General features: G+C 39.3%; 1 protein-coding gene across 1 annotated transcript in view; it reads left to right on the top strand.

The window, feature by feature from the left end:
• Positions 1-15,977, top strand: part of NRDC (nardilysin convertase) — a 92,030-nt gene that overhangs the window by 4,909 nt on the left and 71,144 nt on the right. The window contains exon 2 of the mRNA XM_066376266.1: positions 15,364-15,694. Coding sequence (XP_066232363.1) covers positions 15,364-15,694 — 331 coding nt within the window. The remainder of the gene's footprint in view (positions 1-15,363; positions 15,695-15,977) is intronic.

The following is a 15,977-nucleotide window of genomic DNA, read 5'->3' as shown; positions in this document are numbered from 1 at the left end:
AATCAATTAAAAAAAATTTTTTTAAATTTTATTTATTTATTTATTTATTTTTTACAGAGACAGAGAGTGAGTCAGAGAGAGGGATAGACAGGGACAGACAGACAGGAACGGAGAGAGATGAGAAGCACCAATCTTCAGTTTTTCATTGCGCATTGCGACACCTTAGTTGTTCATTGATTGCCCTCCCACACGTGCCCTGACCCTGGGCCTTCAGCAGACCGAGCAACCCCTTGCTGGAGCCAGCGACCTTGGGTTCAAGCTCGTGGGCTCTTGCTCAAACCAGATGAGCCCGTGCTCAAGCTGGCGACCTCGGGGTCTTGAACCTGGGTCCTCGGCATCCCAGTCCGACGCTCTCTCCACTGCGCCACCGCCTGGTCAGGCAAAGAAGTTTTTTTAAATAAAGAAACTGTCAGGAATCAGGAGAAATACTAGATGCTAGTGATGCCTTTTTTTCTTTTTCTTTTTAATATGTGAAGAGCTGGTGGAGGAAAATGCTTTAATTAAGAAATGATCAGCCTGACCAGGCGATGGCGCAGTGGATAGAGCGTCGGACTGGGATGCAGAGGACCCAGGTTCGAGACCCCGAGGTCACCAGCTTGAGCGCGGGCTCATCTGGTTTGAGCAAAAAGCTCACCAGCTTGGACCCAAGGTCGCTGGCTTGAGCAAGGGGTTACTCAGTCTGCTGTAGCCCCCTGGTCAAGGCACATATGAGAAAGCAATCAATGAACAACTGAGGTGTCGCAACGAAAAACTGATGATTGATGCTTCTCATCTCTCTGTTCCTGTCTGTCTGTCCCTATCTATCCCTCTCTCTGACTCTCTTTCTCTGTCCCTGTAAAAAAAAAAGAAAAAAAAGAAATGATCATAGGTTAGATTATTGTTAGGTCACAGTCCCAAGAAATTGCCTCAAGTGAAAAACAAATATATAATTCTCTTTAAAAAAAAACCCTCCTGTTTGACATTTACCTAAAAGATTTTTTATGTTTAGTTGTATACAGAAATGATTAGGAATGATATTCAGGAAGCTTATTTCTCTAGGGAAAGATAGGAATGATTTTACTTGAATTATTTACATTTTAGTAATTAAAAAAGATGTCTTAATAAATAAAAGTATTATATGGTTTACTGTAGGAAATTTAGATAATAAGAATTTTAAATTTTCCATAATCATTCCACCTAGCATAACAACTGGTGATATGTTTTAATACCTTTATTACTTTTTGCCATGTGTTTATAACATTTTTAAAATAATATAGTACCATATGTAACTATCAAACATTTTCTTATTAAGTGCTTTTCAATGTATAATATTTTGTCTACTTAGAAGTCCATGGTATAGATATACCCTAATTTCATCATTACCACTTTATAGGATATTTATTTATTTTAAACAATAGAAATTTATTTTCTTATATTCTGGGGGCTAGAAGTCTAAGGTCAAGGTGTTATAGGGTTGTCTCCTCTGAGGCCTCTCTCCTTGGCTTGTAGATGGCCTCCTATTCGTTTTCTTTTTAAAAAATCATTTAAAAATTTTCCCATTTCAGTTGACATACATTATTATATTAGTTTCAGGTGTACACTCCAGTGTTTAGACATTACATAACTTAGTGATCATCCTGATGAGACTCGCACCCATGGGACACCATATACAGTTATTAGAATATTATTGACAATATTCTCTATGCCGTATTTTACGTCTCTGTGACTATTCTGTAACAAATAATTTGTACTTAATCCTTTCACCTTTTGCATCTATCACCCCAAACCCCCATCTCATCTGGCAACGGTCAAAATGTCTGTATCTGTGAGTTTGTTTCTGTTCTGCTTATATTGTTTTTTAGAGTCAATTGTTGATAGATACATATTCATTGCTATTTTTTTTTTTTAATTAAGAGGCAGGGTGACAGAGAGACAGACATCCTCATGTGCCTTGACCGGGATCCATCTGGCAAGCCCCTATGAGGTGATGCTCTGCCCATCTGGGGCCATTGCTCCATTGCTTGGCAACTGAGCTATTTTAGTGCCTGAGGCAAGACCATGGTGTGCCATCCTCAGTGCCCGGGGCCAACTTGCTTCAGTGAGCCAGGGCTGCAGGAGGAGGGGAAAGAGAAAGAGAAGGAGGAGGGCTGGAGAAGCAGATGGTCGCTGCTTCTGTGTGCCCTAAGTGGGAATCGAACCCAGGACTTCCACACACAGGGCCAACTCTCTACTGCCGAGCCAACAGTCCGGGGCCTATTCATTGCTATTTTATTGTTCATTTAAAGATTTTATTGATTGATTTTAAAAAGAGGAGAGAGAGAAAGCGGGTAGGAGCAGGAAGCATCAACTTGTAGTAGTTGTTTCTTGTGTGTGCTTTGACCCAGCAAGCCCAGGGTTTAGAACCAGTGACCCCAGTGATCCAGATTGATGCTTTATCCACTGTGCTATCACAGGTTAGGTGTATTGTTTATATTTTTTATCTTTTTTTCTTTGTAAAGAAGAGCTCTTAACATTTCATAATACTGATTTGGTGGTGGTGAACTCCTTTACCTTTACTTGTCTGGGAAGCTCTTTATCTGTCCTTTGATTCTAAATGATAGCCTTGCTGGGTAGAGCAATCTTGGTTGTGGGTCTTTGCTTTTTAGGTTTTTTTTTTTTTTTGTTTTTGTTTTTAGAGGCAGACAGAGACAGATAGGAAGGGAGATGATAAGCATCAACTCTTTTTTTTTTTTTTTGTATTTTTCTGAAGCTGGAAATGGGGAGAGACAGTCAGACTCCCGCATGCGCCCGACCGGGATCCACCCGGCACGCCCACCAGGGGCGACGCTCTGCCCACCAGGGAGTGATGCTCTGCCCCTCCGGGGTGTCGCTTTGTCGTGACCAGAGCCACTCTAGCGCCTGGGGCAGAGGCCAAGGAGCCATCCCCAGCGCCCGGGCCATCCTTGCTCCAATGGAGCCTCGGCTGTGGGAGGGGAAGAGAGAGACAGAGAGGAAGGAGAGGGGGAGGGGTGGAGAAGCAGATGGGCGCTTCCCCTGTGTGCCCTGGCCGGGAATCGAACCCGGGACCTCTGCACGCCAGGCCGACGCTCTACCACTGAGCCAACCGGCCAGGGCCTCAACTCTTTTTTTTTTTTTAAGTGAGAGGAGGGGAGGCAGTGAGATAGGTTCCCTCATGCACCCTGACGGATTTAGTGGCAAGCCTCCTATGGGGTGATACTCTGCCCATCTGGGGCATTGCTCTGTTGCTTGGCAGCTGAGATATTTTTAGTGCCTGAGGTGAAGGCTCCTTGGAGCCATCCTCAGCACCAACTCACTGGAACCAATTGAGCCTTGGCTACGGGAGGAGAAGGGGGAGGAAGTGGGTGGAGAAACAGGTGGTCACTTCTATGTGCCCTGACCAGGAATCGAACCCAGGACATCCACATGCTGGGCTGACACTCGACCAACGAGCCAACCAACTAGGGCTAGTTGCTTCAACCCTTAGTTGCTTCACTTTTAGGCTGTTCATTGATTGCTCCTCATATGTGCATTGACTGGGGGGCAGGGCTCCAGTTGAGCCAGTGACCACTTGTTCAAACCAGCAACCTTGGGCTCAAGCCAGAGATAATGGGGTCATGTTTATGATCCAACACTCCAGCCGGTGACTCTGCACTCAAGCTGGTGAGCTTGTGCTTAAACCGATAAGTCTATGCTCAAGCCAGCAACCTGAGGGTTTTGAACCTGCATCCTCAGTATCCCAGATCTATGCTCTATCCACTGCACCACCTCCATTCAGGCTACTTTGAATATTTCTTTTTTCTTTTTTTTTTTTCTGAAGCTGGAAATGGGGATAGACAGACAGACTCCCGCGTGTGCCCCACCGGGATCCACCCGGCACGCCCACCAGGGGGTGACGCTCTGCCCACCAGGGGACGATGCTCTGCCCCTCCAGGGCGTCGCTCCGTCGCGACCAGAGCCACTTTAGCGCCTGGGGCAGAGGCCAAGGAGCCATCCCCAGCGCCCGGGCCATCTTTGCTCCAATGGAGCCTCGGCTGTGGGAGGGGAAGAGAGAGACAGAGAGGAAGGAGAGGGGGAGGGGTGGAGAAGCAGATGGGCGCTTCTCCTGTGTGCCCTGGCCGGGAATCGAACCCGGGACTTCTGCACGCCAGGCCGACGCTCTACCACTGAGCCAACCAGCCAGGGCCTGAATATTTCTTGCTACTCCCTTCTGGCCTGCAAAATTTCTTTTGAGAAATCAACTAATACCACCATGATGCAAATGTTGATATGCTTGAAGTCCTAGAGGCTCCTTACAACTATCCTCATTTATTTTGGATTCATTTCCCTTTTGAATTTTTTGAGAAATGGTCACCTCGTTTTTTCTTTTTAATTTCATTTTAAATGAAAGCTTTTTTAATTAAGTGATTTTAGAGAGAGAAGAAGGGAGAGAGGAGAAAGCATTCATTTGTTCTACTTAGTTGTGCATTCACTGGTTGCTTTCTGTGTGTGCCCTGAGTGGGGATTAAGCCCACAGCCTTGGTTTTTTGGGACAGTTCTCTAACCAAGGCCAGGGCTCTTTTTGCATTTCTGATTGGGTGTTTTTTGCTTTCTTATATTTCAAATTGCTGATTAGATTCTTGATTTCATCTACTCCTGTTGATTCTCTAAAATATATTCATTTCAGTTAATGTTTTCGTGTATGATGGTCCTCTTTAATGTTTTCTTTCTCTGTTTTTATGTTTCCTATCTCTTTGTTAAAGTTCTCACTAAGTTCATCTACTCTTCTGCTAAATTCATTGTGCATCCTTATAGCAAGTGTTTGAACTCTGCACCTGGTAGATTGCTTGTGTCCATTTTGTTATATCTTTTTCTGGAGTTTTGTTCTGTTCTTTCATTTGGGACCTGTTTCTTGGTCTCCTCGTTTTGGCTGCCTCCCAGTGTTTGTTTCTGTGTATTAGGTAGAGCTGCTACATCTCCAGGGTTTGTTAGAGTGGCCTTATGTACTTTTTAAAGTTGACTTGTAAGAGTTATTTACATATTTTAAATATTAATCTTTTGTTGTTTATACAGATTGCAAATATATTCTCTTAGTCTATATAGTTTTACCTTTACGCTTTGTTTAGAAAGTCTTAGCCCTGGCCAGGTAGATCAGTTGGTTGGAACATCATCTTGATATGCCAAAGTTATGGGTTTCATCCCCAGTCAGGGCACATGTAAGAACCAAATAATGAATCCATAAATAAATAGAGGGGAAAATATAGATAGAAAGTCTTAAAGTTTAATCAGGTTTTTTCTTTTTTCTATTTATGATTTGTGCTTTTCTTCATATTTTCTTCTAAAAGTTTTGCAATTTTGCTTTTTACTTTTGGGTAAAGATATAATTTTATTACATTTCTTGGTATGTTTTTGAAGTGAGAAGCGGGGAGTCAGAGAGGCAGACTTCCCACATGCTCCTGACCAGGATCCACCCAGCATGCCCACTAGGGGGCGATGCTCTGCCCATCTGGGGCGTTGCTCCGCAACCGGAGCCATTCTAGCACCTCAGGTGGAGCCATCCTCAGTGCCTGGGCAACTTTGCTCCTATGAAGCTTTGTTTGGCTGCTGGAGGGGAAGAGAGACAGAGAGAAAGAAGAGGGGGAAGGGTGGAGAAGCAGATGGGTGCTTCTCCTGTGTGCCCTGGCCAGGAACTGAACCCAGGACTTCCACACTGGGCTGACACTCTACCACTGAGCCAACTGGCCAGGGCCTATTACTGTTTTTTAAAAATATGGACAAGCAGTTGTCCAACCACAAGTTTGGAAAGTTCTGTATCCCAGAGAGCACCAAATGTTTTCTGTAAAGGACTAGGTAATAAATATTTTAGGCTTTATCAGTCAAGAGGCAAAATTAAGGCCATTATTATATAAGTACTTATATAACAAGAAAGAAAACAAATTTCTGTACATTTTAATAAAATTTTTTTAAGTTTAAAATTAATTTGTTTTGAAGGGGGGCAATACAGATCTACTAGTGAGAAGAATGGAATTCTTTTTATTGGAAATACATTTTGCTTTTGGGGCGGGGGGGTTGAAGTTCGTATTCCCAGTCATCAAAGGTGATTGCAAATGTTTGTCTCTTGATAATGATTTCTAGTGAGATTTTGCATACTTCATTTTTGGAAATATGTTTCACACTGCCATGTACTGCCAAATATGTTATCAGTCCATAAGCATATGATTTTACTTGAGCATACTTATTACTTAAAAGGCATTTATAACCTGGCCTGTGGTGGTGCAGTGGATAAAGCATTGACAAGGAATGCTGAGGTTGCTGGTTTGAAACTCTGGGCTTGCCTGGTCAGGGCACATACTGGGAAGCAGCTATGAGTTGATGCTTCCTGCTCCCCCCTTTCTCTCTCTCTCTTTTTTCTTCTCTCTAAAATCAATAAAGTCTGTTTTAAAAAGGCATTTATAAAATTCTATTAGATTCTTCTCTGATATTCTTGCTTTTAACACATCATTACATCGTAGACTAATCACATCACTTCTGATTGAAAATAAGGTAGAAGTTTCTCAACAACACAGTCAAAAGGATTTTGAAATAAGTAAATTTCCTTTGTGCTTCCACCAAGATCTAAAAAAGAGTACTGGAACTATAGTTTTTGCTTGGAAAACATATCTGCAAATTTGTGTACAGATGGGGATATGGCTTCTTGTTTTAACTTGACAGCACAGGAAATGTATACAGCAGTTTGCCATTACTTATTCAGATGACATTAATTGTTGAAACGACTTTACCATAAGCTAATAAGTTTGCCTATAAGTGCTGTTTTGTAGTTTTGAGTAGAATTTATCAAATTTTCAGCAAAAGCTAATTTTCAAAGCCGTTTGGTGTTTGATAATACTGGTTAAAGGCTGTTCTTCAGGAAAATTTCAATCTTGGCATAAAAATGCAATAAAATATTCCTATTGCTAAGCAATCAAACTGCTCCACAGTAAGGGCAATTCAAGACATTCAGTCAGTATTTCTGACAAAATTTCACAGAACTGATAATTGTAAAGTCTACAAGAGCAAATGACACTACCGGTTCACTGTGACATGGTAGGTTTTGTGTATTTTCTGCTAAGTACTACTGATGAATTGGACAATAAATAATCATAGGCTTTGAAATGCCTTACAGAAGATAAATTTGTCCAACTAAAGCTTTTTTTCTGCTTCATACATATTTTTACCAACATTTAATGTGATAACCTATTAGAATCTACTTTAGGTTGTACTGTATTCTTGTTTTCTTTAAAAATTTTTTAATTTTATTTATTGATTTTCAGAGAGAGAGAGAGAGAGTTGGTGAGGGTCGGGGGGTCGGGAGGAACGGAAAGCATCAATGCATAGTTGCTTCTCATATGTTCCTTGAACAGGTGAGCCCAGGGATTTGAACTAGCAACCCCAGCATTCCAGGTCATCACTTTATCCACTGTACCACCAGAGGTCAAGTGTATTCTTGTTTTCTTAACCCTTTTGAAAATGTTCTTGTCTTTAGTTATTACAAGAAGAATATTTGTAGAGGCTAATTCCTTAGTTGCTTCAAACTTGGCACTGATTCTCAAATAAACAATAACTCAGCAGTATTGGTAATATCAAGAGCTAAAATTTTGAAATGATTTGTTTTGTTTTTGGTTGACTCAATATTGCTACTTTGTCAACTCTTTTTACAGTAGTTTTCACTTAAAGGCTTAATAAATTAAGCAAGTTTATTTTTCCTGGATAAATTTCTTCAGCTGCTACAAACACAGTCAAACTCACCTTTTGGTAAATAGCTTTCCTTGTTTGACTAACAAATGAGCCACTTAGAAACTTATTTTGGTTGCTATGTCATTTTCACTTTTAATTTTTGTGAAGAAATTCTATTGTAATGAGATTTTATCTTAAATTTTATGATTGTTGCATTCCTGTAAGGTGGGAATATTGTGATAAATTCTTAGTCTTGTCTTAACAAACTCAAAGAGTCAGGAGGATTTGCTAGAAATAAGTGACAGAGATTTATTTAAGAGCCCTGAAGTTTGCAAATGGGAAAAGCTAGACAAAAAGCCCGAAAGTGTTCCAAAGAAGAAAGAAAAGTTCAAAGTTCTTACAGTAAGAAGTACATCCTGGAGAATTATCTGTTCCACTAAATTCTTAGCCCCAGGATTAGTCCAGGTGGTCCAGAAGATGGGTGCAGGAGGTCTGATCACATCCCAGTGGTCTAGATAATGGGTGTCAGGTGGATGTATACATGAGTTATTCAGGGGGTAGTCAGGTGGCAATTAAGAAGGTTTCCTGGAAGCCCAGATATATATCCAGGCACTGATGCAGGACTGGAAAGTTAAAAAAAAAAAGTTTAAATAAGTTTCCAAACTAGTGAGAACAAGAGTAGAGTCTTTTATCATGCCTCAACCTTTATAATGTTAATAATTTTAGCAGCTTGGTTAAAATGCCCCCCCCCCCCAGTGTGGTCTCAATACACGAACTTGTATTTAAGTATATGAACACTTAACTGTGGTAATTTGAGTGATTTAAAGTGCCAGCTTGAGGCTGACCAGGTGGTGGCACAGTGGATAGAGCATCAGACTAGGACGCGGAGGACCCAGGTTCGAGATCTTGAGGTTGCCAGCTTGAACACAGGCTCATCTGGTTTGAGCAAGGCTCACCAGCTTGAGCCCAAGGTTACTGGCTCAAGCAAGGGGTCATTCGCTCTGCTGAGCCCCCCTCCCCCCCATCAAGGCATATATGAGAAAGCAACCAGTGAACAATTAAGGTGCCGCAACGAAGAATTGACGCTTCTCATCTCTCTCCCTTCCTGTCTGTCTGTCCCTATCTGTCTCTCTCTTTGACTTTCTCTGTCTCTGTCACCAAAAAAATAAATAAATAAATAAAAATAAAGTGCCAACTTGAGAGTGGGATCATAGACATGATCCCATGGTTGCTGGCTTGAACAAGGGGTCACTGGCTCATCTAGAGCCCCCTGGTCAAGCCACATATGAGAAAGCAATCAATCAACAACTAAGGTGCCATAACTACTAGTTGATGCTTTTCATCTCTTTCCCTTCCTGTCTTTCCCTGTCTCTCTTGCAAAAGAAATGTTGGTTTCTTAAGGAATAAATTAAAATGAGTGGGTGGCTGCTTTATTATAAAGAGAATAATACTTTATTTTTATATTTTTGGACATGGTTTGAAAAACAAGAACTTCAGTTCTTATTTTCAGTATAATAACAGTGGGATAATAAAGCCAAATAAAGGAAAACAGGTTAAATAAGCTAGAGGAAGAGAGGTTTTTTAGAGAAATAGTGATATCTTAGAAGATGCCACCCCTTCAAAAATTATATATACACATATAAATATTTGAGACCACTTGGTTTGGGGAGAGGTAATGACAAGTTATTAATTACAAAGTTAGTCCCCTAGGTATGCACTATTGACCTAAAATGATTTGGCACTATCTATCTAGGCCTAGAAATAGCACTTTAAGGCTACAGCCTGAGTCATTATTTTCTCTCTATAATGAAAATAAAAATCTTGAAGTATGCTGTGGCATAGCTTATAGGGTAATTTATTGCATAACCTCCTGTCTGTGGACATTTGTGTAATTTACAGTATTTCCCACTGTTTCTTGTTAATCTTTTCTCTCAGTGTGCAATTTGCTCTTTGATTTTGTTTATGATGTTTTGTTTTAGAAAAAATTTAAATTAGAATATAGTGAAATCTTTTTTTCTTTATAACTTCTGGATTTTTTATCTTATTTAGCACAAATTTCCTTATCCCAGTATTTTAACAATATTTTCTCTTAAGTACTTTTAAACATTTTTCCCTTTTAGCTCTGGAATTTGTGTGTTGAGTGTAAGGTAGAAATAGATGGCTAGTTTTTCTCAGTTAAGTGAATTGCCTATTGTTTCAGTATTATTTATTGAATCATAATAAACCCTGCTGCAGTAGTATTATAAACACTTCTCTGTTTCTAGAACCTGTTCTCATTGATCTGTAGGTGTTCCTGTACCAGTATACTGTTTAATTTTAATTGCTTAGAAAGAGTTTTTATAATTGGTAAGCCAATTCCCCACCGTTTTCCCTCTTCAAAATGTTCTTGGCATTTGTATTTCTCATCCACATGAATTTTAGTATCAGTATATCATGTTCCACAAAAGTTCTTTGGGATTTTTAAATTGGAATTGCCTTGAATTTATACATTAATTTGGGGAAATAATTTCTATTTTTGCAGTATTGGGTGTTTCACCCAACAACATGATATGACTAGCCAGGTGTTTATTTTCTCCTGTAAAGTTTTCTAGTTTACTTCCTCATATTAGCTGTGTTGAGAAATAGTGAGAAGAATGGGTCCTAATGCCATGCTACATGGTTTGGGGAGAGGTAATGACAAGTTATTAATTACAAAGTTCCTTCAAAGTTGGGCAAATAAAAAATCCTTTGTTGTGCTCTCATTTCCTCATTCATAATACGAGAATAATAACTTATTAGGGTTATGAAGATTAAATGGGTTAAGACGTGAGTTAATACATTTAAAATGTGAGCTATTGTTATTAGGCTTATATTTAAGTATTTTATAATTTCTCTTACATTTGTGAATAGGATCTTTTATTTAAATCTCATTTTAATTGGTTACCTTTGCTATATAGGAAGTTCGTGATTTTTGTTCATGGTATGGTACTTGATTTTGGATATATTACTGAACTCTTTTTATTACTCATAGTTTTTAAAAATTTTCTTGCATTCTCTAGGTAATCATATAGTTTGTAATTAATTGTTTTAGCTTTCAATATCTTTGCCTTGTAATTTTTGTATCTTTTGAATTTTTTTTTTATTGCCTAGAACTTCTAATATAGTGTTAAATAGAAATGATGATAAAGAATATTTTCAGCCCTGGCCAGCTGGCTTAGTGGTAGAGCATCAGCCTAGCTTGTGGATGTTGTGGGTTCGATTCCCAGTCAGGGCACACAGTAGTAGCGCCCATCTTCTCCTCTCCCCCTTCTCTCTCTCTCTCTCTCTCTCTCTCTCTCTCTTCCCTTCCCACAGCCATGGCTCGATTGGTTTGAGCACATCAGCCCTGGTGCTGAGGATGGCTCTGTGGGGCCTTGCTCTCAGGCACGAAAAATAGCTTGGTTGCAAGCATGGACCCAGATGGGCAGAGCATCAGTCGCAGATGGAGTTGTGGGGTGGATCCTAGTCGAGGTGCATGTGGGAGTCTGTCTCTCTATTCCCCCTCTTCTCACTTGGAGAAAAAGAAGAATAATATTTTGTCCCTGGCTGTCTGTCTTTAAATGGATTTGATGTTGTCTTATGGAAGTTAATCCTCTATAAAGCAAGGGCATTTTTTGTGTGTGTTGTTAATTTGTTAAGGAGTGGGTTTTGGGTTTTTATTAAATTACTTTTATTATACAGTTACTAAATGGACATACCTTTATTTAAAAAGATTAAAAACGATTTAATAGATTAAGGCATTAAAGTTCTTTGAATCCTACTACTGCATTTGGTTTGTATCTTTTTATTTCATTTGCTATACTTTTATATACATTTAATTTATACATGTGTATTCATAATATTTATCTTTATAAAACTGTTGGGTTTTTCTCAGATATTTTGTTTTATTTAGTTGATTTTAAGTACCTAATATATATCAGGCTCTCTTTTTAGGCATTAACATTATTTTGTTCATTCAATAAGTGTTCTTAAATGTCTCCTAAGTGCCAAGCCATGCCTTAGTTGCTGCTGATACAGCTGTGAAGTAAAAGCCTGCCCTCATCTAACATTCTAAAGGTGCACACAGAAAAAAAGGTCAAGTGAAGATGAATGGTGTGAAAAAAGTTAAAGTGTGGGATAAAGGAGGATAGAGAGGGACTGGGGTGCTATTTTAGATAGTATGGTTAGAAAAGGCATTTCTGAAAAGAGGGTATTTCAGCAAAGACTTGACAGAGATGGAGCTGCCATGCAAATTACTGGATCTAGGGCAAGAGCCTCAGGGCACAATGGCCCTGGTGTAGGACCTATTTGGAATGTTCAAGAAATAACAGTCATTTGGTAAGGAAAAGAAAATAAAGGAAGAGTGGTAGGAAAGGAGGTTGGAGAGGTAGTGAGGGACCAGATTATATGGAGACTTCTAAACCCTGGTAACGATTTTGAATTTTATTCCAAGTATGATGAGAAGTCATTGAAGGTTTTTGAAAAGGGAGGTGGTTTTGTATTAGTTTGTTAGGGGTGTCATAACAACATATCACAGATTGGGTGGCTTAAACAACAGGTATTTATTTTCTTAAAATTCTGGAGGCTAGAAGTCCAAGGTCAAGGTGTCAGGTTTGGTTTCTTCTGAGACTTCTCTCTTTGGCTTGCAGTTGGCCACTTTTTCTCTTTTTTAGATGAGAGGAGGGGAGATAGTGAGACAGACTCCTGCATGTGCCCCAACTGGGATCCACCTGGCAACCCCGTCTGGGGCCAGTGCTTGAATCAACTGAGCTATCCTCAGCACCCAAGGCCACACTTGAACCAAATCAAGCCACTGGCTGCTGGAAAAGATTGATAGAAGGGAGAGGGGGGAGAAGCAGATGGTTACTTCTCCTGTGTGCCCTTACCAGCAATGGAACCTGGGACATCCATACGCTGGGCTGTTGCCCTATCCACTGGGCCATTGGTCAGGGCACAGATGGCCACCTTCGTGCTGTGTCCACACATGCTCTTTAGTGTATATAGACATGTCCAGTATTGGTGTATACAAATTTCTTATGAAAATACTAGTCTGATTAGATTAGAGCCGTTATGATGGTTTTATTGTAACTTATTCACCTCTTTAAAGGTCCTTTTTGAGGGAGAGGGAGGCAGTGGGTTCATGTTTATTGCCATTTGATAGAGTCCTGCCCACAGGCAAGGAGGCAGCCAAGGGCTCTGGGTAGGAAAAGCAGCATCCTACACACATTCAATTCATTCTGTTAATTTAACCCACTCCTACCAGTAGTCCAAAGAAGGTGAAATAGCTCAGGAACATGCTGTGCTGCTCTCTCAAGTTTGCTGAGCCTTAGAATTGGAGAGTGAGGGGTATTTGAAGTTCTGTTCATTTAGTTTCACAACAATAAACAAGCAGAGGTAGGAGGTGGTGGCACAGATGCTGGCAGCCATGCATCTTGCTAGGTCTTTATAGCTGTGTCTCTGGATTTGTAGGCCACTCCTCGACTTTTCAGCTCCTGCACGATTCCTTGGGCAGGCGACCAGTGACTGACACTGCATACATACCAGGCTTAAAGTTACTGACTTGCTGCCACTTGGAGACCCAGCTGTTCTCTGGATTCATCATTGCCATGATTCCATCAGAGGAAGAGCTGGTGCAGTCATATACCATCTCTCGGTTACCTTTCATCTGAAGGTATGCATCACAGTTGTCACAACCTTCATATTTAAACTGGTCAGTAGTCTTGACCGGTGAACACAACAGATATGCCCACAAATGCCATTGTCTGACAGAGGGAGAGTGAGAAACTCTAAAGGTCCTATTTCTAAATGCAGTCACATTCTGAGGTACTAGAGGTTAGGACTTCAACATAAGACTTTTGGGGGAACACAGTTTTACCCCATCACATGCCTGATCGGCTTTCTTCAGGCTGCTGAGGATAAACTTGAGGTACATGTGTGGGGTGGGGGTGATGAGTAAACTGGAGGATTGAAATTATTTAAATATGATTTTTGAGATAGAAAGGAGATAAATCCATATATTCAGTCTTCTGTCTTAAGCCAGAGTCTCCCTTCCTTGTCTTTTTACATTATTCTTTCTAGATCGGGGTAGTCAACCTTTTTATACCTACCGCCCACTTTTGTATCTCTTAGTAGTAAAACTTTCTAACTGCCCACCGATTCCACAGTAATGGTGATTTATAAAGTAGGGAAGTAACTTTATAAAATTTATAAAGCACAGTTCATCAGGTTAAAACATATAATAATAATTACTTACCAAGTACTTTATGTCGGATTTTCGCTAAGTTTTTTAGAATCAATCTTTATAAAACAACTTACTATAGTTAAATCTATCTTTTTATTTATACTTTGGTTGCTCCGCTACTGCCCACCATGAAAGCTGGAACGTCTACTAGTGGGCGGTAGGGATCAGGTTGACTACCACTGTGCTAAGATGAACTCTTTCATCTTCAGGGCTCAAGTGTACCTTGTCCATAGGCCTTCCCTGACTGCTTCCTTCTTTCTAATGTTAAGCGTTTATCATTTTGTGTTGTACTGCCTTAATTGTTGTACTGTACTAGACAGTGTGTGCCTGATGATGAGGAATGTGGTTTTATTCTTTTTACTCATAATATAGCATGGTGCCTGATACATTAAAAGCTGCTAAGTAGTCTGACCTGTGGTGGCGCAGCGGATAAAGCGTCGACCTGGAACGCTGAGGTCGCCGGTTCGAAACCCTGCACTTGTCTGGTCAAGGCACATATGGGAGTTGATGCTTCCTGCTCCTCCCTCTTCTCTCTCTCTCTCTCTCACACACTCTCTCTCCTCTCTAAAAAATGAATAAATTTAAAAAAATTAAAAAAAAAAAGCTGCTAAGTAAATACTTATTTAGTAACGTATGTAAGAGTGAATATAAAGAGAAGTTTATAGTAGGCACCCAGTCATCTAACTGGCACAGCAGTTTTACGAAATAGGATGGATAATCATCTTCCTACAGGGCTACCAGTCTGTGGGATTTAGTTTTCTTAGAGATATATTCATTTTTTTAGTCCAGATAAACAGCTTTGATGACTGGTATAAAATATCAAATACCTTGTTCCAAAGGAAATCAACAGAATTTAAATATATGAGACTTTGCTTTAATATTTAAGCTGACATGACTGTTCTGTATATTGAGGGATATGTTTCTCTTTAGTCTTCTGGCATGGTAGAATGTTTATTAAATACTTATACATTAAAAATATAGTAAGGTAGGCTGAATGGTGGCTTTAACTTCTAAAATTTTAACTTCTAAGATTTGGTTTTTGAATAAGTAAATATATTTTCATAGTTCAAAATTTAAAAATACAAATGGTATAGAAATATATGCTGTATACAGGGGTGAGCAAAAGTAAATTTACAGTTGTTCATGTGGAAAATAAAATAATATAATTAATAAATAACAAGAATAAATTGTTTTGCATACTCACAACTATAAACCTACTTTTGCTTATAATTAATACAGTATAGTATCTCTATCATCCTTTCTCTCCAGCTACTCGGAAACTGATAAGCTTTTTTGAGGTCCCCTCTGAGAAGCAACCAATTTGGTTAGTTTAACATAGTGTTGATTTTACTATGTGTACTTGAACTTTAAAAAAAATTCTGCTAAGCTGATCATTTGTATTGGTATAGTGTAATGAACTGCTGACTCAAATGTATTTTTCTTGTTTTGTTTTTCAGATACATCAAATTACAAAATGGCTTGCAGGCACTTTTGATATCAGACCTAAGTAATACAGAAGGTAAAACAGGAGATGCAACAGATGATGAAGATGAAGAGGAGGAAGAAGAAGAAGACGAAGACGAAGAAGATGATGACGATGATGATGATGATGATGAAGATGAAGATTCTGGAGCTGAAATAGAAGATGATGATGAAGAGGGTTTTGATGATGAAAATGAGTTTGATGATGTTGATGAACATGATGATGATGATCTTGACACTGAGGATAATGAATTGGAAGAATTAGAAGAGAGAGCAGAAGCCAGAAAGAAAACCACTGAAAAACAGGTGTGAATCATGTTTATAATTATATCTTTTTCTAATTTGAGAATTCTTTGGAATAAGTTCTAAGCTTATGTTTTTTATTTCTTAATGGCAAAAATGAAGACTCTAGGTTTTGATCTTCAGTAAAGATCTATTGATTCTGCATAAAGATTACATTTATAAACATTTTGTTCTGAGTATAAATGTTTATTATAGAAACAAATGGAAAGTAAAGAAAAATAAAATATAATAATCACCCATAACCATAACTCTCAGAGGTAATCACTGGTAATATTTGAATTAATGT

This window comes from Saccopteryx leptura, chromosome 3, assembly GCF_036850995.1.
Source record: "Saccopteryx leptura isolate mSacLep1 chromosome 3, mSacLep1_pri_phased_curated, whole genome shotgun sequence".
Lineage (NCBI taxonomy): Eukaryota > Metazoa > Chordata > Mammalia > Chiroptera > Emballonuridae > Saccopteryx > Saccopteryx leptura.
This window is presented reverse-complemented; position numbering and strand designations above follow the sequence as displayed.